This window comes from Clarias gariepinus, chromosome 16 (genome assembly GCF_024256425.1).
Source record: "Clarias gariepinus isolate MV-2021 ecotype Netherlands chromosome 16, CGAR_prim_01v2, whole genome shotgun sequence".
NCBI lineage: Eukaryota > Metazoa > Chordata > Actinopteri > Siluriformes > Clariidae > Clarias > Clarias gariepinus.
The window spans coordinates 1952780-1978616 of record NC_071115.1 but is presented as its reverse complement, the minus strand read 5'-3'; the positions used below and the strand labels follow the sequence as shown (position 1 = coordinate 1978616).

Genomic DNA, 25837 nt, shown 5'->3' with positions numbered 1-25837 from the left:
TGCGTTCCGCTTTTCTTCGCTCGTGTGGAAAGGAAAGTCTAAAAATGATTCTGTCCCAGAAACGATGACAGCGCGTTCCCCGCAGTTCCCTGCTTCCCACTTCTTTTCACTTTTTTTAATAATAACTTCTACTTTTTGTTTTTTTTACTTTGCCTTCCTGACACCCAGAGCTCCAATTATTACACACACACACACACTTTACGGTGTCTTTGTCTAAAACAGACAGTGTTCTGATTTTTCGTTATTAGAGCTCTGAGGGTTAAACTCCAGCATCAAGGGGAAAAACGACAGAGTGAGAAATCAAGAGAGAGAGAGAGAGAGAGATGTAAAAGGGGGAAGAAATCGTGACTCACTCTCTGCAGCTCCTGGTTCTTCTCCTCCAGTTGTGCCTCCATCTGTCGCAGTCGCTCCTCGAAGTTGCCATGGCGTTCCTCCGCCTGCGACAGAAGGACGGAGGGAACCAGACCAAGCGTGACGGACAAGAGAAAGAGGAAAAAACAAGACAGTGAGACCTGCCTATATATATATAGTGTTGGATTTTAAAACTCAGCAAAAGAAGAGAGACCTTTACGCAATTTTTAACTGACAAGCAGGTGACAAGTCGCTCGTAAACTTGTAAAACTTTACAAACACGTTACGTAGTTTGATTGTTGTGGGCGTGGCCTTTTGTTTTTAATGAGAAACCGCGTTAACATATAAAAACTACACTGTAAAAAATGTAACTCTTTTGAATTTAGTCCCACAAATGTACCTACAATTACTTAATTTAAAATTGTAACTAAGCAAATTTACGATTATTAAACGATCAGGATGTCACACTGAACACTTTGTGTCACAAAACCTTAAACACTCCATAAACTACATTATACGTGATACATCCATCAGTCATAACAGTGAAACCAGCGTGGTTTGGGGTTCGCTGTGTGTCACCAGGGAGGCTCTGGCCCCTCGGGGCGTGGCTCCGCGGGGAGGGGGGCGAGGGGGGACGGGCTGGTGGGGATGCTGGCTTTGGGTAATGTTATGGCTGATTAGCGTATAATTAAACATTTGACGTATTTTTCAGTGCAAACCCGTACACTCTTGTGTATTAACTGAAAGATTTGACACTTGGTATTTCATTTCAAATGTGTTGACAAGTAAAAAATAAATTCCACGCTTTTTTCCTTTTTTATTTTATTTTGCCTCCCTTTGAATTTTATTCGCGCGACCTGTCAAATTGCTAATTGTGTCGGTTATGACATGATTGAGTCCTGAATCACATTAGCGAGTCTGTGGAAGGTGACAGAGGCAGAATTTCTGCAGGAAGGTAAATATTTGGGTGAAACAGACTGACATTACATCCACCCCGTACTCAAAGTACTGAAGTTCCTGAGCAAAATGGAGGCAAAGCGACGACACCGAACACGTCTTAGCGGATCGAATCCTTCTGGGACAAGGGGGGGAAATAGTGATAATTAACACTGTAGGGATTTTACACCGTGTGTGTGTGTGTGTGTGTGTGTGTGTGTGTGTGTGTGTGAGAGAGAGATACCTTATTGAGAGCGGCCACTCTCTGAGCGAGCTGAGCCTCGATCTCGGGCAGCGTCTCGGCTCTCTGCAGCGTCTGCTGGAGCTTCTGCTTTGCGTCATCCAGACGTTCCTGCAGCTGCCTGTTCTTCTCCTCGCTCTGCACAGAGATGGGGAAAGAATGATGAGAATGAGGAGAACAGGCGAGCAGATGAGAACGACACGCTCGACTGAACACTCTACGTCTTACAGCATAATATTAGCGAAAGCCTTCAACGTCGGGAAATGAATTCATAATCCCTCCGCCCCCGTTATGTGTTTTTCAGCTCTTTTTGCCTGATATAGAGGTTTCTTTTTTTTCCCTTTTCTATGTGTGATTAAATCTAAATGTCCCGTGAGCATGCTCGGTAATCTCTGACAAGTTGGTGTTTAACGTCAACATACTTATGGGAGAAAGAGGAAATGTCTTTTTTAAATTAACCTTAACTCTCTCTCTTTTTTTTCGATATACAAAATCACTGGATTATATTTTGATTCACTTTGCATTTTGTGTGTTTTCTGGTTGCACGATGCAAAACCCGACATCTAAATGACATCAAATAAAAGTATCTTAAATCGATTTACATGAATCTCGTATTTATTATTATAGAATATTATAACTGGAACTCGAACCCTCAACCCTGGAGGTGCGAGTGTGAACCACTACACCCCTGTACTGACTAAATTACAGCTAGATTTCTTATTATAACAAATCCTTTAAAAAAAATCAATAAAAAATATCCTATTTTAAGATATCTTCAAGCTAAAAATGTTGGCAGATAATTTTGCTTATTTCTAAAAATGTAAAAAATCTAAATAGGCTGAAAATCCTATATTTATTTTCTCATCTTATATTAAGAATTAGCAGATAGATTTGACTAGATTTAAAATATTTGTACTTACTAAGATGCAGTTTTTTGCACCATATACAGTAAATGAAACGTGTTATTATTATTATTATTATTATTATTATATAATCTTGAGAAAGTTCGCCTCGACAACATGAAACTAATACAATCCACGTCTGAATGCGGTGATCACTGACACTCAGAGCACAACATCGAATAACTGTCAGATGTTATCATCCTGTGGATCGTCCATGTCCCGAACCGTACGAGTCCCGTCTCATTAGTCCTCAAGGTTTTAGAAAATATTCAAAACATTAGACCAGATTACACTTAAACAATATATAAGCCAGACGTTTAGCATGGAAAAGACTTCTGGCAGATTTAATTTGACTAATTATAAGTATTTATAAATAAATAAATAAATAAATAAATAAATAATTCAGAATATTACAGTATATCACATAAAAATGGAATTAAATAACTACAGCTCTTTTTATTATTTTCCGTTAGAAGATTACCACAAAAGTAACTTCACTAATCCGAAACCTAAATAATTTCTCTTCATTTTTCTTATTGTATTTGTTTATTTCATCTTTTTAATTTGAACAATGTATTATCTTTCAAGGATGAAATTAGTAAAAAAAAGTTTTTTTGAATATCACTGCTTTATTGTCGTCTTATAATAAGAAACATTCGATAATTTTAACTTTATTAGTATGATAAAGATATTTTCATAGAACTGAGATTTTTTTTTAAACAAACTTAGCAAATAATTTGCTGCTACCCAGCGGGAGGCTGAGCTTCCTGCCAATGTGTGAATAGTTTAGACTAGAATTATAGAGGGATGGCAGCAATTTACAACACCAAATGTAAAAATAATAATAATAATAATAATAATATCATTTATTATATTAAAATGTATATAATACAATACGATACATGAATTGTCATGCAAAAGAATCGTGATACCTAACTGAAACAATTTTCCCCATCTCTCTATTATTTATTAATAAAATATTACTGATATTATTATTTATATAATTATAAATGGTGATAAAAGCCTCCCAGAATGCACTGCTAAATCCAACCATAGCAAAGCATTTACTTCACACAGAGCTCTGTCAGAATACCCACAATGCACTGCAGTGTTTAAAGATGACACCTAAGTTGTGAAACAGAAACTCTCTCTCTTTCTCACACACACACACACACACACACACACACACACACACACAGACTCACAGACACACACGGCAATATTTATAGCCCATATCCCCAACAGATGCTAGACCAAAAGGAAGCAGAAGGCCGAGTGCGTACCTGTCTGTACAGAGACTCTTTACTGGCCAGTTCGTTCTCCAGCTTGTCTTTGATGTCATGAAGAGACGTCGCCTCCCGCTGGGCGCTCAGGTACCTGCAGGAAAAGAACACGCTCCTAAATAATGAAGTTTTTGGGAAAAGCAGCAGCGTTACAAGGAATTTTATAATTAGTTTCATTAACAGTGCAGTGCAACCGAATGCTTGAATCTGATTGGTCAGAAAGTGTGTGTTATTTAGGTTTATATTCATCTGCTTTAATTAGACAGAATATAGTTTCCATAGCAACAGCTCATACACAGTAACTCATATAGATACTCCACCTAATCGAACAATAATTTATTAATTAACAGTCGTGGAAAGCTTGTTAAACTGATGACTTTCTTGACACAAGCAGTTTATATAATATATAAGGCAGGAGGGAAGAGAAGTAAAGCTGTACATTTTCTGACACCTACAGGGCTGCTTTCTCATTTTCGGAGATTTACCCACGATATACCTACGACACCTCACAATCTACTATGACTCGTCACAACCGTCAAGAACTGCTGCGATGTCTCTCGGACCACCTGCGGTTTGTCAAGGCTTTCTGTGTCTTTTTATTTTTATCGTATAAAGGAGATCAGAGGTCTTTTAGAGGTCTTCCTTTCTGTCCTGTCAACTCAACCTGCTAACACTGACCCGGATCCTTGTAGTTTGTCTTACGACCATATTATAAATCTTATAAACCTTATAAACATCTTATAAATGTTTGAACCCAGACGGTGCAAAATGTCAGGTCATCTATCTCAGCATAGCTAGCAAAAAAATAAGCAGTTAGCAAACAATCTAGGACCGAGCATCGAGCCGCTTCATCCTCCAAATTTAACACTACGACCGCCATGATGATGTAATCGCCCTAACCCTTACCCACTAAAACCAAACAACATTATTCAGTGATGAGTGGAAATCATGACAGTTTGACGAGAGGTCAAGCCAAAACCCAAGCGGGACAGATCCGTGCCACAGCATAGGTCCATGACGACTAAAAAAAATATATGTGCTTATGTGGAAGTCTTGCGCTTGTGTTTTAACAAGAAGGCTTCAGACATCTTACTATGTTTTGGGGTTTTTGGATATGTCAGGTAGAACCAAAGTTATTATTACTTTCATAATGTGTAACTTTTACCACTACCGAATATGGAAATGATGTCACAAAAATGTAAAACTCTCAACATAAATAATATATAAATAACTGAAAACAACCATAAAACATGTGATCGTGTGTAATTGTGCTATTTCTTTGCTTATGTGACCCATTTAAAACTTTTTTGGTCAGTCATGTTTGTATAGTTGGTTAAAATAAAAATTCAGTTCATCATACTGCCTAGGTTGTGCTAAAAAAGAACCGTGGCATATGAATTTCATCTGTTCTGGAGGTGAGTTCCTAAGGCGCAATCTTCTTGTCCTTGCTTCTTACTGGAAGCAAGCGGGCATTCGAAAATGCTTCACGTGACGGGGCAGATTTCTTGTTCTTAAGGCAAAAATTCTTAAGATTCGTGTGCCGGGACACCACTGTATATGTTTATTAATAAAACTGAAAAACAAGTTTTAAGGGCGACACAGCAATAAATAGTAAGAATTTTATATTTTTGAATCCATAACGAAGAGGCACGAACCACCTACAGAGTCGTGGAGAAGCGATACAATCCACCTTTCAAAATTTTTATTAACTTTTTTTTTCTCAAGGCTGCAGTTCATCCTGAACTCGATAATGAAATGATTGAATCTGACTGTGATTTCCATCCATCTGGAGACCGCATCAGTCAGAAAGTGCAGAAATACAGTGAAACATCCACTAAGTTCTAAATGTTCCACAACATTACGTACATGAAGCAGATAAACAGTACATGTTAAAATTACCTCTGTTTTTTAAAAACAATATTTAATAAGAAGCAGCTGCTATTATTTTGTACATTGCTTCATGACTGTTAATAATAAATTTGTTTTCAAGTTGAATAAATAATATTCTGCATTTAAAATATGTGTTTAATATCTAGGGGATTAAAACACACACACACACACACACACAGAACTTTACCTGCGTTCTAGGGTGGTTATTCTCTCCTCCATATCCTCTCTCTGACACAGAGCCTATAATAGAGAGAGAGAGAGAGAGAGAGAGAGAGAGAGAGAAGTTATTTTGCACCAAACGCTAGATAAAGCTAAAAACTTAGCATGCTAACTATTTACTCCCTCAACCTCTCAGTAGCCGTCAATGTTGACGCTTCCTGTCAATTTAACCTTTATTACGAAATAAATCAAAATCATGCTATATAAAAACAAATAATTGTGAAAAAGTGTTCAGACGTTAGCAAAACATTGTCCAGAGTAACAAAATGCCAAGTATCATGCCAATAAACAAAAAGTACTCTTCAGTTCAGCATATAAATATTTTTAAAATGTTTAAATTAAAATTGTTTTTGCAGAAGATTAGGCTTTAATTCTGTCTCGCAGAAATATCACAAAACAATACTCAAAATACAGCAAAAACTGTTGCTAGGCAACTGAGAAACATGGATGCAGCGGGCTGTTTTCTGAGGATAAGGATGTAACTAGCTAGCACATTTTAACAACTTGGAGGCAGAAGGCTCATCAGGAACTGAGAGGAAATGCTTTAAAATGTTCACATTTACCTCAGATGTGTTAAAAAAAATATTAGGAAAAGGCTTTAAATTATTAAAACTACACAGGACCTACTGTTAGCATCAAGCGCTAATCACAATTTAATTCAGTTCTGACTAGCTTTAAATATCTTTACATTTATTGTGTTGGGTTTTAGGTGTAAATATGAATATTTTATTTTTAGATTCCTACTAAGCTTTCAGTGAAATTATTAACACGTTATTAAACATTGTGTAAACATGGGTGTTTGGTAGCTTTTTGTTAAAAAATTATTATCACAAACTTTCTCATCACAACAAACTGTTGGTCAGGTGATGTGTAGTGCAGCTGGAGGCGAAACACGCACGCAACGGCTAAAGCAGGCTAGCGCTAACATGCTCTAGTTATTATCAATAGACAGTAGCGTGGAATGCTACCTGCATGCTGGGGGGATCAACAATTACACAATAGAGAGAGAGAGAGAGAGAGAGAGAGAGAGCAGCGAAAAATAGAGTGCTTTCTGTCTAAATGTGTTTTATAAATTTTCTTTCATTCGCTCGTTTTTAATCAGTTATTTTGGATCTCAATTAAATTTTTGTTCTGAATTATCAGGTTTTTTTTTTTATTATTTGGTTCTTTGTGGATTTGATCACTCACCCACTCATCGTCTATACTGTATTCAGGGTCGCAGGGGGCCTGGAGCCTATCCCAGGAGGATTAGGGCAGGAGGCGGGGGACACCCTGGACACACTCGTTCACACACTACGGGCAATTTGGGGACGGCAGTTAGCCTAATCTGCATGTCTTTGGACTGTGGGAGGAAACCGGAGTACCCTGAGGAAACCCACCGAGCACGGGGAGAACATGCAAACTCAGAGACGGGAATCGACCATGGCTGGGGATCGAAACCAGCCCCTGGAGGTGCGAGGCGAACATGCTAACCACTGAGTCATCGTGTCGCCTTGTAGATTTTTTGCTTTTAATTATTTCATGTATTAAAATGCTTGTTCTGTGAATTAATTGTTGATTTCGAAGCTGAACTGAATTCTTTTTTATGCATTAGTGTTGATTTTTATTCTGTTGTTTTTAAATATCAAATTGTGTCAAATTGCTTTGAATTGAATCACTTGTTTTGAATCAGTGCGTTTGACTCTCGCGTTTGTTTTTAAACACCTGGTTTTAATTTGATTCGTTAAATAAACCGAGTAGTTTTACGTCCTTTGTATTATTCACTAGATTTTTTTCAAGTCTGATTTTTTTTAAACATTTATTTTGGGGTTAAATCACTGAAATGAATCACTGAGTCGTTTAAATTCTGTTTTGTTTTTTTCAGTTTTTTTATATCTTGTTTAAAGTCATTATATGTCTTGTTTTGCAGTTGTGTTAAATTTCTTATTTTAGAATCACTTCCTCTGAATCAGTGTGTACCGAACTATCTTGTTCATGAAGTAATGAATTATGAATTATCTAGTATGTAATCATTTGGTTTGAATGATTATTTTTCATTTAAATCAACTGCTTTGAATTGCTTGTTTTAAATCGGTTGTAACCGACAGCTTTTTGATTCAGCTAATTTTAAATATCTCGCTTTGACTCACTTCTCCGTCTCTCTATCCATCCAGGACCCTCTGTAGTCCAATGGTGATTAACATTCACACACTACAGGCAATCTGGGAACGGCAATTAGCCTAATCTGCATGTCTTTGGACTGTGGGAGGAAACCGGAGGACCCAGAGGAAACCCACTAAGCACTGGGAGAACACGAAAACTCCACACACACAGACCCGAGGCGGGAATCGAACCCGGACCCTGGAGGCGTGAGGTGACAGTTCTAACCACTACGCCACCGCGCCACCTTTGAATTGCTTTTAATCACAGGCTTTGAGTTACTTGTTTTGAATCACCTGCTTAGAATCAGCAGTTTGGAAAGTGAGAGTGAGCTGAACGCGCGCCGCATCACAAAGATCTTCATCACAAAAGGAAAATTCCGGAGCGAGACACGTCGGTGCCGTGACATGAAAGCTCACGGCTGCCAAGATCGCAGACGTTCAAGCCGAAGCACAAAACAAAGTGACTCAACATCATCCAGAACATCAGAGATGAATGACAGGCAGTGTGTGTTTGGTGTGTGTTGTGTGTGTTTAGTGTGTGCTGTTGCACAATTAATCACTACAGCATGACAAGAGCAGCCATTGTGGTGAAAGAATGAGGGTGTGTGTGTGTGTGTGTGTGTGTGTGTGCGTTCAAACCTCTTTAATCTCCCTCTGAAGCTTCTGATTGGCCTCCTCGGTCTTAGTCACCTCCCTCCTGGCTGCTGTGAGCTGCTCTTCAATCTCTCCAACCTACACACACACACACACACACACACACACACCAATATTAATATTAATTATTAGCTCCCTGGTTGAGTCGATGTGACTTTTTCTTGCCACATAACTGAGTCTGTAAAAGCAGGACCAGTTTAAGGGATGGAAGTTCACTCCATGGAAACCTTTTCATGATTTTTTTTGTCATGACAGTGAAGTTCTCTTGATCAGATCGAGAGAGAGAGAGGGAGAGAGAGAGATAAAGAGAGAGAGGGAGAGAGGTATGATGTAACTGGAATAAATGATGGATTGCAGCGCTGCAGTCGGCCACTAGAGGGCAGGGAAAACTATTGAACACGTCTCCATGGCAACCATGTAGTTTAGCCTATGAAGGCTTCTAATGCAAAAGGTCTCTCTTTCTCTCTGACACACACACACACACACACACACACACCTGTCTGCACATGAGAGCCAGTCGCTCTTTGAGCTGTGAAAGCTCCGCCCTTTGGCGCTCAATCTCTCCCTCCCTCTGTCTGTCGATCTCTCCGTCGTCCAAGATGGAGGACGGGCCATTCGGGAGGCGCTGAGGACCGAATGAACAAAAAAAAAAAATAGTGAAACAGAGAAAAGTGAAAGATAAGAGCAGGAGGTGTAGGAGGAGTCGGGCCTCACCTCTTTACCGTTGTCCTGACCACGCTCACGCCGTTTGATCTGATCACGCAGAGTCAAGACCTGCGAGGAAGAACAGAAAGACGTGTGTGTGAGGAAGAAGTGAAGAAGATGAGATGGAGAGATGGAGGAGGATGTGTGAGGATGTGTGACCTCGTTGGTAGACGACTCGAGCTCTTCCTCCAGGACGGAGACTCGCTCCAGAGCCACGCGCAGTCGCTCGCGCACCTGCACACAGACAGGGAGACAGCTGTAGCATTGTGTGTGTGTGTGTGTGAGTGAAATAACGAGCATGATGGATGTGTATGTGTGTTTGTGTGAATCACCTTCTCGTCCAGAGCCTTGTGGTGCTCGAACAGAGACTTGAGAGCCTTGAGCACCTCGACCTCGCTGGAGACGCCGGCCGGAGACTGAGCCTGTCTCTTCACCACCGTCATCCTCAGAGAGCGCTCGTGACGAGACACCAGACACTCCAAATGCTCCAGCAACAACTACACACACACGCACACACACACAAGGGGGAAAGAAGAAGGAATGAAGGGAGGACAAGAAGAAATGGAAAGTAGAGGAAAGGAAATATGGAGAACAAATGGTAGGAAGGAAGGAAAAAATGGAAATGTAGAAAAAACATGAGGACCATGTAAATTAAGGGACAGGAATGAAAAAAGGGAAAGAAGAAAAAAAAAGGAGATCCAGGGAGAAGAAGTGATGGAAGGAAGTCAGAAGTAAAGGAGGAAGTATGAAAGGAAAGATAAGGGGGGACATGATAGCAAAAAAAGAAATGAAAAGAAAAGTAAAACAAAAAAGGAAAGAAAATACAATGAAATGAGAGACAGAAGGGAGAAAAGGGAGAAAATGAAAGCGAAGGAAAGGAAGGTTAAGGGAAAGAAAAGACGAGGAAGAAGGAAGGAAGGGGAGGACAACAAATTAAGGAAGAAGAGAAAGATAAACAGCAAAAGAAGGAGGGGAGACAGGAAGGAATAGAAGAGAATAAGGGAAGAAAATTTAAGTGAAGAGAAGAACGAAAGCTTCAACATACTGTACACTTTAGCCAAATATATCCGATCTCAGTTTTTCATAATTCCTGAATCAGTAATCCTAGTGAAGTAAAGAATAAGTCTTTAAATTGTGTAACTTGGGACTAATGTTTCGGGTCGGCTTCCACAAGCTTCTTACAATAAGTTGCTGGAGTTTCCTGTAACTGAGACAGGATTGGGGGACCTCACACACACACACACACACACACACACACACACACACACACAGCTTTTCAGTTCTGTCCATAAATATTCCACAGGAGTACGCTTGGAGTCGTTGTCTATCCAGGAGACCCATTGACAACCAAGCTTTACCTTCCTGGCTGATGAAACATGTTGTTCTGGAGATGTTGCTAAACAAATATCCACATAATCCTGCTTCTTCATGATGACTTCTGTTTTGTGAGATGCACCTGTCCCTCCTGTGGCAAATACACAATGGCACAGCATGATGCCGCCACCCCCATGCTTCAGGGTTGTGATGATGCTCTTCAGTTAAAGCCGCACCCTTTCATCTCCAGACATCCTGATGATCATTATGGCCAAACAGTTCATTTTTTTCTTTCATCAGATCAGAGGATAAAAAGTCTTCAGATCTTTATCAGACCATAGTCTGGCCTTTTTTTGCCAGTTTTGGAGGAGTGGCTTATTCCTCACTGTGCAGCCGTTCAGGTTACGTTGATGTTGGTCTCGCTTTACTGTGGATACAGATACTTTTGTACCTATTTCCTCCAGTGTCTTCACACAGTCTTTTGGCTTGATTTGTACTTTTTGTCCCAACATACACGCTATCAGGAGCTTCTAAAGCAATGATGTCATTTTATGAACATTTCCAAGCTGTTTAAAGGCATCTGAATGTTTACATCAGAAAAATTACATGAAGGTATTGTAGATGTTCTACCAAACTCACCAAAATTATAGCTTGTTAACATGAAGTCTGGTGGGTCTACAGTATGTAAACGTCACACACACAAACACACACATATATACACACATAAACACACACACTGTACTGACCCTTGTGTTGTTCCTCTCAGCTTTGAGCTCTGCGATCTCCTCCTCTCTCTCCAGCAGCTGCTCCCGACACACATTCAGCTCTTTGGTCAACACGGCGAACTCCTGCACACACACACACACACACATTAATTTAAAAACTATTTAAAAGCTAATCATCATATAAAGGCGAGAGGCTAAATCCAGCTCAGCGAGATGAGGTCATGTCCTCAGGACGGAGTGGATCTGATCACAGGTTAATGAACGAGTCTGATTCCTTACATTAATAAAAAATAACTTCAGTCTCTTATGTTCACATCTGAAGCTTGAAAATGTGCGGAAGGTTTGAAGGATGAACTGACCGAAAGGAAAAAGAAAAAGGAAGCGGATAAAAATGGGAGGAGGGAAATGAAACAGGAAAGAAAGAAAGAAAAAGAAAAGAAAGAAAACAGAAAAAAGGAAAGGAAATAGAGAAAGGACAGAAGGACAGAATGGGAAGACTGGGTGAAATGCAGAAACGCTCTGATTAATTACTCAACAGTGTGTTTGGTGTTCTGCCCCCGCGGTGATTCTGACTGTAATTAAAGTGAAGCGCGTGACACACTGAAGCGGTTACATCGCGCGGCTCGCTCCAGTGGACATCACATGCTTAAATCTAGGAGCAGAATCTCGCGTCATTGAGACACGCCCCTTTTTCCAGCAAATCCAGAAAGCAGAAGAACTCATGACGTAAGACTTTATAACCGTATACGTCATTATTAAAGCTACAACTGTGAATGTAGCAGCTTCGCTCTCTTCATCTGATACCTGACGTCCTAATTATCACATTATTCTGATACATGGTGTGTTTGTGTGTGTGTGTGTGTGTGTGTGTGTGTGTGTGTGTGTGTGTGTGGTGATATTAGCCATTTACAAGCAGCCACATTGTCACTGGCAGGTTGTGCAAACCAGCATATGGCTCCATATGCCACTTACTGTACTGCTCACGCCGCGCCATCTCCGCCCCGCCCATCCGAACACACACACACACACACACACACACACACTCACACTCACGATTCACTCTGTGTGCTATGTGTTTATTCATTCATTCATTCATTCATTCATCTTAAGAACCTGTTTCGATCCTGGTCTGGGGACTCTGGGAAGGAGGCGTGGCCTCGGTGCTCATCATTTTGCTGTTTATATAAACAATTGTTTTTTGCTGTGATCAGGAACCGACTTGTTTCATAACATCTAATTGTAAATGAATAAACAGTCTGATGTATTGTTTATTTAATCAATAGAAAATTATAATAATTGAGAATTGGCTTGAGGGAACAAAAAAAAAAAACACTTGGAGTTGTGCTGTTAAAGGGAAATAATCAACCTCCACATGATGACAGTCACTCTTCACACCACCCTGGCTCTGATCATATTATTTCTTACTCTCCGTCCTCTCCTACTGGATTTACATTCCAGTTTGACCGATACACACACACTGCAGTGAGAAAAAGGAGCGAACGGCATACACACACACACACACACACATACAGATGGCTTCTCAGTAGGCTCATGGCACCTTCATGTTATGGAAGTGGACCTCACTGAGACCAGGCTGCAGTTCTGCCTGGCACCGATTTCCCACAATCCCCTGCTCCCTCATGTCAGGCCCTGGACAGCAATGCCAGTGATGTACAGCTCTATAGAGCAACACAGGTCTTAAGGATGGACTAACAGGTCAGACAGCAAATCCCCAAACACATCCCTCCATAGAACGCCGCAACCACACACACTCAACAACTTATTTATATCCCCCAAAACGTTCCCCAACTCATTCCAAAACATGCCCCAACACCCCGAACACGGATCGCAACACATCCTTTATACATCTCCCCAAATCCTATACATCTCTAACTCACATCCCCGACATGTCTCCCAACACATCCTTGCGACAAATCTTACTTGAACATATCCCCAATACTTCCCCAACATTGCCCCAAAAAGTCTACCAAATGTTTCCCCAACATATCCCCAACACCTTTCCCAACTACCCCTAAAATATCCCAATAACATCTCTTAATACCCCCCAACATATCCCCAACACCTTGCCCAACTACCCCTAACATATCCCAATAACATCTCTTAATACCCCCCCAACATATCCCCAACACTTTTCCCAATTATTCCTCTAACATATCCCAATAACATCTCTTAATACCCCCCAACATATCCCCAACACCTTTCCCAACTACCCCTAACATATCCCAACAACATCTCTTAATACCACCCCAACATATCCCCAATACCTTTCCCAACTACCCCTAAAATATCCCAATAACATCTCTTAATACCCCCCAACATATCCCCAACACCTTGCCCAACTACCCCTAACATATCCCAATAACATCTCTTAATACCCCCCCAACATATCCCCAACACTTTTCCCAATTATTCCTCTAACATATCCCAATAACATCTCTTAATACCCCCCAACATATCCCCAACACCTTTCCCAACTACCCCTAACATATCCCAACAACATCTCTTAATACCCCCCAACATATCCCCAACACCTTTCCCAACTACCCCTAACATATCCCAACAACATCTCTTAATACCACCCCAACATATCCCCAACACCTTTCCCAACTACCCCTAACATATCCCAATAACATTTCTTAATACCCCCCCAACATATCCCCAACACCTTTCCCAACTACCCCTAACATATCCCAATAACATCTCTTAATAGCCCCCAACATATCCCCAACACCTTTCCCAACTACCCCTAACATATCCCAACAACATCTCTTAATACCCCCCAACATATCCCCAACACCTTGCCCAACTACCCCTAACATATCCCAGTAACAACTCTTAATACCCCCCCCAACATATCTTAAACACCTTTCCCAACGACCCCTAACATATCCCAACAACATCTCTTAATACCCCCCAACATATCCCCAACACCTTTCCCAACTACCCCTAACATATCCCAGTAACAACTCTTAATACCCCCCCCAACATATCTTAAACACCTTTCCCAACGACCCCTAACATATCCCAACAACATCTCTTAATACCCCCCCAACATATCCCCAACACCTTGCCCAACTACCCCTAACATATCCCAGTAACAACTCTTAATACCCCCCCCAACATATCTTAAACACCTTTCCCAATGACCCCTAACATATCCCAATAACATCTCTTAATACCCCCCCAACATATCCCCAACACCTTGCCCAACTACCCCTAACATATCCCAATAACATCTCTTAATCTCTTTTTGGGAGATGTGTTGGAGAAATGCGTTAACATATCTTCAACACCTTTCCCAGCACATCTCTTTCACCTCTCCCAAAATATCCCCAACACCTCTCCTAGAATATTCAACACATCTCTCAATACCCAAAACATATCCCAAATCCCTCTCCCAACTCAACTCCTAACATATCCCCAAAAGATCTCTTAATACCCTCAGACATATCTCCAATACTTCTTCAAACATATCCAGAACAACTCTGCCAACAAAACTCCCAATACCCCCAAACACATCCCTCAAGAGAACATCTCCCTCGCTTAACAATTTCTTAACGCATTTCTCCAACACATCTCCCAACACAATCCAATCACATTTCTCAACTCATTCCAAAAAAAATTTTTTTTCCACTCATATCATACGTCTCTCAACACATCTTCCAACACCGTCCCCAACAGGTCTCCTTAACATATTTCCAACACCACCCCTGTCTCATCCCCAACACATCTGAGAACGCAACTCTCAACAAACTCTCAACACATCTCCTAATCCCCCCCAAACATATCCCAGCACCTCCCCAACACGTCTCCCATCACCCATCCATAAACACCTCGCCCAATACATCTCGCAACAATGTTCCTATTACCATCACTCATTACCTTTTCATCCGCTGCTGATGTAAAGTGCTAATGGAATCTAACAGCATCCAGATCTGACCACAGACAGGAAGTGAAGAAGTGCACAGCTATGCATTACACACACTCAAACTCACACACACTCACACACACAGGGGTTGAAGTCTGAGTACACTTCCCTGAAGCACTGTACATTATTTAAACCTGAAACATGTACTCAGTTTGCCTTGTCTTGTTTTTTTAAGTCAGTAGAGGAAACTGAAATCTATCTGAATTTCCTGTTTATACTTTATTTTCTTTTATTCGAATACTTTTTCCTCCCCAACACTCCGGATGGTAGTGATGAAAACAGTAGTGCCGTAAGCTGTGCTGTATCTTCTGTGCTGTAATATTTACCATAACTTCACAACACTGTCTTATTCCTTACAAAAAAACCTCCACACTCCAGGAAAAGTTAGGAGGAATAGAATATAATCAAATAAACATCATTCGATAATAAGTTTTATACATTTCACGCATTAAGTTGTGGACGCGGACGTTTAAAGCTAACCGGTCGACACTTGCGCTGCTCTGAGACGTTCCACTGGGATCAGCAATAACGAGGACGGATTTCATTTCCATGAACAGAACAATTCTGAAACTAATCATTATGAAGTGAACGGACAGCATTTCACAACACCGATGCTAATTCCAGTTAGCCACGTAGCTAATTCCCTGGGACAGAAAATACCGCTGCAACTGTGAAAGATACACACTCGGTTTAGCTCAGAAAATTCATATAAGTCTCAGCGGAACTCTGGAATAAGTTTCTGCGCGGGTCGAGGGTTGTGGAATTCGTCCCTGATGCCTTACACTGTACTCGCGCTCCGGAGATGAACTTCACACTCGGTGTTGCACAGCAGGAACATTTATAACAACCGAGACCTGAAATAATGTACTTATACACAAGTAGGTTTAAGTCCGACTTGATGAATCCCGTCCATTTAATCACGTGTGTGTTTGTTCGTTTGCTTTTTTCTTTCTTCTCTTCTGTAACATAATTCTTTTGAATTTTGAATCCCTTCTTTTTTTACTTATTTTAATCTTGTGTGTTTTCTTCCTGTCTTTCTATCATAACAGAATAAATAGGTCAATTATTAGTGCTATATTTTCTAATCTAACATTTTTGTACCATCATTTATTTCCTTTTTTTTTATATCTTAATCCTTTTGATCTTTCTTTCTCACTCACTTGTTCACTTGTAACAAGTTGATCCCATCAATCTTTCTCTCTTTTCTATCTTTTCTTTTTATATCTAAATCCCATTCTTTATTTCTTCCATCTTTCATTAATTTGTCTTCACTTACTCACTAACGTTCTATAACATCCTGGTCCCATCAATGTTTCTTTCTTTCCATATATTAATGCCATCAGTTCTTTCTTTCTTTCTTTCTTTCTTTCTTTTTCTTTCACATCTATTTGCTAAATGAATTCTTTCCTGTTTCCTTTTTGTTCGTCAGCAGTTTTGTTCCTTCTTTTCTTGTGTGTTTGTTTCTATCCATCCTTCTGTAATATTCTAGTTGGATTAAGTTTTTTCTCAATCTTTTTTTTCATTCTTTCTTTCTTTTCATCATTATCACACTGATTCTTTCATCCTTTCATTTGTCTATTCCTGTTTTGTAACCTCTTTAACCTCTAACCACCAGAATTAATTCTTTTATACTTGTTTTTTGTACAATTTTTTTTTGTGTTTCTTCCCATCAGATCTAACTGTTAGATTAATACTAGATTGTTTTTAAATTTCCTTCTTCAAGAATTTTGTATTTAATAATTTTCAATATTAAATTTATTTAATTATTAACAATCAGTATTGCATTAGTGCAGTAGTGCTGTTTGTTGTTTGTTTGTTTGTTGTTTGTTTGTATCGGCTGTTCCAACCCCAGCTAGCTAGATTGTGTGTTTAGCTAATGAGCCTAGCGATTAGCTTGAACGGATGAAAAGACTAATGGTAGCCGCGGGTGTCCCTGCCGTACACACTCTGGCGCAGAGCTTCAGGATCTTACAGGTTTCACTCCGAGCGCTCCGACACGACGTGCGCGAGATTTAGCTTAAACAGCGAATCAAAGCAGCTCACAGCGTGTAAGTGATATTAAATTCCCGGAGTAAACCCGATCACGTGTCTGTCGACGACAGACGAGCTCCAGGGTCACGCTTACTACCTATATCAATATTGTATCTCTGTACAGTTTATAATTTCTAATTTTATTTCCCGCTAAGTACGACGCTGTACAATCAGGTTAGGAGCAAATCGCCTCTCTTCTTTTCTTTTTCTGTCCCATTTTTATTTTCTCATTGAGACCAGAGGAAGAAAACACACACAGGATCTGGGACAGACTGCGAAGGAGGCGAGCTTTGTGGGAAATAAAGCCTGAACCAAAACAACGCTGCTCAGTGCAGTGAGTGTGTGTGTGTGTGTGTGTGTGTGTGTGTGAGTCGAAGGAGGACAGGCCCAGACGAGCGAAAGCAGGTCATCGTCTTCTCTTCCTCCCTCTCTTCCTCTCTCTCTCTCTCTCCTCTGAAGATGTTTAGTCATCCTTCAGCCTCTTTTTCTACATCATCGAATTTTTTCATCTTCTGCAGTTTAATCTCGAGCTTCATTCATTCATTTCTCTCGATGAGAGATCGATCGGAAGGTTAGGATAATAAACAGACTAGCTGAAATGGCAGCCAGCTCTATTCTTCATTCTTAACCTTCTTGTAGATACACTATATGACCAAAAGTATGTGCACCCCTGGTCCATCATACCCATACACCCCAAGTGGAGAAACTCCAGCCAGCATATTGATAGATTTCACTGGTATCACACACACACACACACACACACACACACACACCATGTACACACACCATGTACACACACTGATCCACTGGTGTACCTGAGGCAGGGCGATGGACAGCTGTCTCTGGAGCGAGTCTTTCTCGTGTCCCAGTTCCCGGAGGCGGAGCTGTGCCGTGCCCAGACTCTCCTGCGTCTCTCTCAGGCTCTCCAGCAGCCGTTCTCGCTCCGTCAGCATGTTCACCATCAGAGACTCCAAGTTGCCCGTGCTGCCGCCCTCATAGCCACCCCCGATGCCCCCCATGCCCCCTCCCATGCCACTCCCGCCCCCGGCGGGCGAGGACGGCCCGCCCCCTCCTCCACCACGACCGTCCTCCGATATAGTGGGCATCACTTCGCACATCATCCTGAGGCCGGGACGTGTGGGAGTGCGTTATGTGATTGTGTGTGTGTGTGTGTGTGTGTGTGTAACCTTTGGAGTGCAGTGTAAAGTGTAGAGCTGTGTACTTTTTAAAAGATGCTTTACATAAACAGGAAGTATATATAAATATGTTTATATTTATATCAGCGAACGTCCACTCTTCTCCGACCGAAAAAAAATGTCCTCCTTCAGTCCACAATTTTTTTCTTCTCCTCTAAATACAGACGCTCACGAGTAGCTTGCGTCCTCCTGTTTTCTTCAGATCATCCATTTTGTTTCGTAGCCGTTTCTGGTTAATTGGTCGGCTTCCCGAACGCCCCTGAGCTCGTCGGCTTGGGTGAAGTTTTGGGGCGGAGAAAGCTGGCGTGTTCCAGATAAACCAGTAAGAGGACGGTTGGGCTGAGGGGGAGGGGCAGGATAGGTGGGCGGGGCATAAACCAAGGCCGTCAAACCCTCTAGGAATGATCAGCTACAAGAGAGCTGTGGAGAAGAGAAAGAAAGAGAATGGGTTAGAGAATGAAGCTAAATAATAGATAGTCATTTAGAAAGAGGCGTGGTCACTGTGGGCCAGATACAGGGAAGTGGGCGTGGCTTCTCATGCCTCAATAACAATTAACACCTCACAGCGTAAAGAAAGCGTCAATATAAACAAGGTATGAGTTTCTTGTTAGCTGTTAGCATCTAGCTAGTGCGCTGAGACACAAAATATCCTGATACCGTCTACAAAACTAAACTGGAGAAAAAGTATGCACACCCCCCCAATTAGGCCTTATTTAAAGCATCTGTTTGTTTGTAATACCTGGTTTCTAATTCCAAGAAATCTAAGAAGATCAAAGATGTTCCTTTGTAGACTTGGATTTGGATTGTTATCACACCGGATGGTTGTTATCATGCCGGATTAATTTTTTCACAGTCTAACAGGGTTTCAGGGTTTAAAGTGGGACTCATGATGACATTTCTGGTAAATAAAGGCGTAAAACAGATAATTGAACCTTAAAAAAGACTTCAAGCACAGAACAGAGATGGGACTCTTAGCCGCAGTAAAACATTTGAATGGTGCAAACGTTTTAAAGTAGGCCGTACGTCTTTAAATTCGATCAAGTCGATTCAGGCCGAGGAGACTCGGAGCTGAATGCAGTCGTTCCTGAGAACATTTAGTGAGTGGAACACCTGATCCTTGAAAATCGGTGGATAACTGGTAGAAGAGACACATCTGACTATGAGAAATCTACACACACTCATTCACCAACACCACTTGCACATTATAGGAACTCGGCTGGGAGTTGTTGCCACACAGTTCTGATCTCGCTCCAAGCCATTTCTACATGTTTGGGCCATTAAAGGAATTCCTGGGAGGCCAGAGTTTCAGACATGAATCAGACAGACAGTCCGGCATACTGAGAAAACTTTCTATCTTAATAGTGTCCAAGCACTAGTGACACACTGGTATAAGTGCATTAGTGTCATCAGGAGATTATATAGAGAAATAAAGAGAGTTTTTACTCTCAGGACTGTGGTCTGTTATTCTGTACCAAAAGTCCCAGTTTGACTCGAACTCCCTTCATAAAATGTTATTTGAGTGGTCAATGATCATTCATCTTGACTAGAGCCTCAGTCCCAGCAGAAGATTAGCATGACATTGGCACAATCCTGCCACCACCATGCTTCACCAAGAAAATCACAGATTCTTTATTTGGGGTTCATTGGAATGGCTTCATTGATGACATTTGACGTGCTGTGTGATAATTACTATTGAACATGAGATTTGAATGTGATTGGTTAATTCTGAGCAGTCACATGGCCTGTTATAAAAAAGGGGTGTAGTACAGACGTACTCAACCAGATTAATCTTATAATTGTTTGGTCCCCTAAAACCATTCCATTAATATTTTTCACTTAAATGGTCGTGGTTGCTGCGTCACATTGAAACATTCTAGCAAGATGAACCTGCTGGGGTGTAAATACTTTTTTAAATCAACTGTGGATATACGTTAGTATCATCACCAGAGCTCATTACATTATTACACGGCAAAAACGTGTATTGACGTGCACTTGATAATGCTGGCATCATCCCGCAGCACGCTCGATCTAAATCTTAAACTCAAACTATGTGGCATGAAACCCAGATTCAGCTTCACAAAAATCATCAACGGTTTAATCATCAGTATTTGTCTGTGCACGAGTATATAATAAACCTATAACCTTCATCACATTCCTCACTTCATCACACAATGACAAACAGCTAGTGAGCGAGTTATTTTCGCTGTTAGCTCAGGGTGTAACGTCTATCCTAAGCCAGTGAAACACCAAAGTCAAAGTGTGCGTTGTCCAATTCTTTCATAATACTGCTTGACTTAACTGGATGGGAAATTACACCATTTATTATAACATTTACAGTCATCTCAGGCTATAAACTGGGAAAAAAACGATGGGCACGTCCTTGAAACCTCAGTTTTGAACTGGAGGTCAAAAGTATTATGGATGATTTCCATTTATATCGCAAAACACTTAAAAGAAAACTCTGAAACAATTCAAACTTGTTGTCTTACTGTATATTACTTATTAGTATATTACCCATAATGCTGTTCGACTTCCTGCTAATAGCTGTGCAAAGGTTTTGCCCTATATTCATGTTTCCATCTGAAGAGAGCGACGCGGCGGCGCTTTAGCCCTTCAGTCTGTCCACCTCTCTCACCTCCTCATATGTACCACAAACGTCCTTCATAAAAGCCATGTGAGATCAGAGCGATACGTAATCGTTAATGAAAAAATACAGCACTAGCCATCAAATTAGCATCAGAATCGCTAAACACTTCAGGTCTCAACATAAACAGATTTAATGTGTTTTAAAGCGATTCAACATCTGCAGCTGATCAATAAACACGACCCGACACCAAAAGGGACCCAGACGTGCATCAACGCCTCGGACGTTCCTCTCGTCCTCTCATGTTAACTGTTATTTAAAACAAACATACAAACAAACAAACAAAAAAAAAAACGCAGAAACGAGCAAATTAAGTCCTTTTTCAATTAACTGTTTATGCTTTTAACTTTGTCATTTTGATCTTGTTTTAATCCTTCCATCTTCACAATCTGAAAAGTTAAAAAGCATTAACGTTTATTGATGGTAATTTGGGAAAGAAAATAAAATCTATGTAGCTTAAAAAACAAAAGAGACAAAAAAAGAACAATTTTCAATTACAAAAAACACCCGATAATAATAATAATAATAATAAAAATATTAATAATAATAATGAAGACCTGACCCCACCCATAATTTGAAATCGGAGACTCCTTCCAAGAATGCTACTAAACAGTCGGTTATTAATGTACAGTATATTAAAACGAGCACATTAATAAACACCTTTGATTTCATTTACAGCCAGGACTACTCCTCGAGCTGCTGTGAGGGAAAATGATTCCACACCTTCAGATTCGAGAAACTGCATATCATGACATCGGGCAGAACTCTGTGTTACTGCCGAACACTCGCGTCCTGATTTACGCGTCATGATAAGCAGCACTGAGTCCAGTTTATGGGCGTATTGACGAGCCGGACGCAGCCATTAGAGCATCTGACCATCTGTGGTCCGGCACGATCCGGCGATAAACACACTCGCTGAACTGAAGAGGTGTGCAGAGTGGACGAGTCGGATCACCAGTCCGCCCAGGACCAAAGACAAGTAAAACTGTTCACGAGGGTGCAGAGGGTTCATACGTGTGCCATCACTGTTTGTGTCACATGGTTATCTGATCATTAATCAATCACATAGCACTCTTATACATGCTATGTGCTAAACGTTCACTAAATCAGTCGGGAAAACACACACGATATCACAGAAACAGTGAGTAACCGCGAAGGAACACACAAGGAGATCACATGTAAAAGTAAAAGCATGTGTGAAAAGAAATGAATCAAGTGTAAGTAGGGTGAAATTCAGGGTCAGGGTCAGTGAAAAACAGGGTCAGGGGTAGCTCAGTGGTTAAGGCATTGGACTACGGTTTGGAAGATCCCAGGTTCAAACCCCACAACCACCAAGTTGCCACTGTTGGGCCCTTGAGCAAGGCCCTTAACCCTCAACTGCTCAGATGTGTAATGAGATAAAAAAAATGTAAGTCGCTCTGGATAAGAGCGTCTGCCAAATGCATAAATGTAAATGTGAAATTAATTACTTTTGAACAAAACCCGTGGGGAGATGAAATAATGTAAAGAATTAATCATGTAAAAATATGTGAACAAATCACGTGTACGTGCAAAATGTTCAGAACGCATATGTCGTGAAAAAGTCAGTCAAAAATGTCAAAAATCAAAAGTGCCCAATAAAACGCCCCGAAACCCCCACACATATTAGAAATAAAAGACAGAAAACTTCACATGAAACATTAATGAATCATGAATGAAATCAAACCAAAAAAATAAATGATCGGTGTGTAAAATGGGTTTTGAGCAGGCTTAAACATCAAACGGCTGAGATACACAGGATCACAAATGATGAGGCGTGTAAGAAATGACTCCATGCCAAAGAAGAATTGTGTAAAAAAATAGGATTCATGTAAGGAATCGTGAAAATAAAAGAATCATGAGGGAAAAAATGTATCCTGGGAAAAGCCACATTGTAAAAATAGAATTACATTAAAAAACAAATGAATCATGAAAGTAAATCATGTTACGACTCACATGTGAAAATAAATAATATCAATGACAAAACCAAATGAAGAAAGAATTTTGTGACAGAATGAATCTTGGGAAAACGTTTATGTTAAAAAAGAATCACATAAAATTGTATGAAAATAAAGCATGTACGAAATCATACAAAAATTAAAAGAATCTTGAAAAAATGTATTCTCAAAATGAAGAACTCATTGAAATAAAATTATGTAAAAAATGTAAAAAGAAAATGAAAATCAATCAAATGAGAAATCACACAATAAAAAAGGTCACCATGTGCAATGACTCGTAAAAATGTTTTTGTGAAATTACATGCGAAATGAAAGAATAGAGTAAAAAAAATCACCAGATGAGAGATCACATGTGAAATCACAGGGGAAAAAAGAATCATGTGAAAGTCACATGATAGTTCAGATAGACTTTTATGAAAATTTATGTGTAAAATCATGTGGAAATGAAAAGATCTCAGGGATAACTAATAATGTAAGAAATCACATGTTGGAATAGAAAAATCATGTGGCAGAAATTGATTCATGTTATGAATCAAATGTAAAAATAAAAGAATTGTGTAAAAAAATAATGAGAAACCAATTGCGAGAGATGACGTACAAATAAATGTATTTATCAAAGAAAAAAGCTTATATTAAGACTATTATAAAATAAAATCATGTTTTAAAAAAGTGATCATTAAAAATGATTAATTATGTGAGAAATTATATGTGAAAAAACAAGAATTGTGTAAAAAAAAGAAGCTTTGTAAGAGAAAGCATGCTAAAACAGAATCATGTAAAAAATGTATTTGTATAAAACTAATGTAAAAAATAATGTGGAAATCAAAAGATCAGGAGGATACTGGATCATGTAACAAAAGGTGAGAGATATGGAAAAAAATGATTCACTTAAAAGTAAAAAGATTCAAGTCTTGGGGGAAACTCCCATGTTGAAATAGAATTGTAAAAAAAATAACACTTTACATCAATCATGTGAGGAATCATGTTTAAAATAAAGAATCATGTGGAAAAAGCATGAATCATATAAGAAACCATTTGAGAAGCTGTGTGAAAAGTAAAAATCATATAAAATAAAAAAAAATTATATTGTGAAAACTTATGTTAAAATAGAATTGTGTAAAACATTATATGAAAAAATCAAGTGTTGATTTTGCAGCAGAACAATCATGAATTTTGAAAATAATCATGAATTATAAACTAAAAATAGTCAAATAAAAATAAATAATAGTAAAAAATACAATAATAAATTATTAAAAAAATACAAAATAATAAAAATTAAAAAAAGATTTTACAGTAGAAGAATCAGGAATTAATTAACGAATCATGAAAATAATCATGAATTTAAATAAATAAACTCGTGTTAACACAGAATCATGTAATGATGAAAATCAGTCACGTTTGAAAATGATTTTGCAGGAAAAGAACGATGTGTGGAATCGTGAAAAATCAGCAATGAAGAAACAATCAAGAATAAAGGAATGATGTAAATGAATCATATCAGAAAAAGAAAAATCCATGACAATAATAATCATGATTATTATGACTATTATTATTATTATTTAAAAAATGATGAAATACATGTAAAAAAAATGTGTGAAACCTACATGCATGGGAGCATAAAATGAAAACAGCACACATTAGAGAGAGAGAATATTGTGTGAGAGATAAAGCCCACACTTACAGTGGATCAGGATGCTTGAGGGAGATTTAGGCCTCTCTCTCTCTCTCTCTCTCTCTCTCTGTCTCTCTCTCTCTCCCTCTCTCTCTCTCTCTCACTGATCTGTGAGCAGGCCGCAGTCGAGTCGAGGCGGAGGCGATAAAACATCCTCATCACCCAGAACCCGAACCCCTGTCTATTTTAGTCTCTCTCTCTAACACACACACACACACACACCTCTGCTCTAATGTCAAATCATTTCCGAAGATTCCAAAATATTTCCCCCTGTTTCAATCAGCGCGCTTTGTTTTGTGGTTATAATAATAATAATAATAATAATGTGGACACTGTGCACCAGCGGCAGCGCGCGTGGAGACGCACATCAGACGCGTAATGGAGGCGAGATGCGAGGATGCGCGCGTGAGCGTGCGCCCGCGTGTGCGCGCGAGCGCAGACAGACGGACAGACAGGCGCACAAACACAGGAATACAGACAGACAGACAGGGAGGAGATGTTCACACGCATGCGTGGGTTTTATTTTAATTATTATATAAATGATGAGTATTATCAGTGTTATTATTATTATTATTATATTCTCTACAGTTTTTAAAGCTCACACTCCAAAATGGCGTGGAAACGCAAATCACGCGCGCGTCCCTTCTCTCCATCCCAGCATCACCAGGGAGGAGCTCCGGAGGCAGGCGGCGTCTCGTCCAGCAGTGCAGCACGCGCACACGTCCGGGGCGGGAAACAGGCGAGAAGACACTCGGCACCGGACCGACTGGACCGAGGAGACGGAACCCGCGTTACACCGACGACGTCGCAGCCATTGCATCACTCCTCCGTCCTCCCTGTTATTCCCCCCCTCAGCATCCTTCCCCCTCCCCCACCTCATCATCATCCTCACAGCTGGCCCATCACACACACACACACACACACATAGAGATATGGAGTGGAGGAAAATAACACACACTCCTTCACACACACACACACAGACGGTTGCGCGCGCTCCGTCACCCGCCG

General features: G+C 40.0%; 1 protein-coding gene across 4 annotated transcripts in view; it reads right to left on the bottom strand.

Annotated features, from left to right (window-relative positions):
- The window catches only part of ppfia3 (PTPRF interacting protein alpha 3), a 48597-nt gene that overhangs the window by 22581 nt on the left and 179 nt on the right, over positions 1-25837 (bottom strand). For 2 of the 4 annotated variants that reach the window (XM_053514850.1, XM_053514853.1), the window contains exons 2-12: positions 18157-18957; positions 11383-11484; positions 9655-9819; positions 9482-9556; positions 9332-9391; positions 9114-9242; positions 8603-8695; positions 5791-5843; positions 3714-3807; positions 1532-1666; positions 354-437 (exon numbers count right to left, since the gene is read on the bottom strand). In XM_053514850.1, the coding sequence (XP_053370825.1) occupies positions 354-437; positions 1532-1666; positions 3714-3807; positions 5791-5843; positions 8603-8695; positions 9114-9242; positions 9332-9391; positions 9482-9556; positions 9655-9819; positions 11383-11484; positions 18157-18462 (1296 nt within the window). In that variant the 5' untranslated portion in view covers positions 18463-18957. Of the gene's footprint in view, positions 1-353; positions 438-1531; positions 1667-3713; positions 3808-5790; positions 5844-8602; positions 8696-9113; positions 9243-9331; positions 9392-9481; positions 9557-9654; positions 9820-11382; positions 11485-18156; positions 18958-24838; positions 24888-25431; positions 25630-25837 lie in introns of those variants that run through there. The other 2 variants (XM_053514851.1, XM_053514852.1) reach the window with 2 other exon arrangements.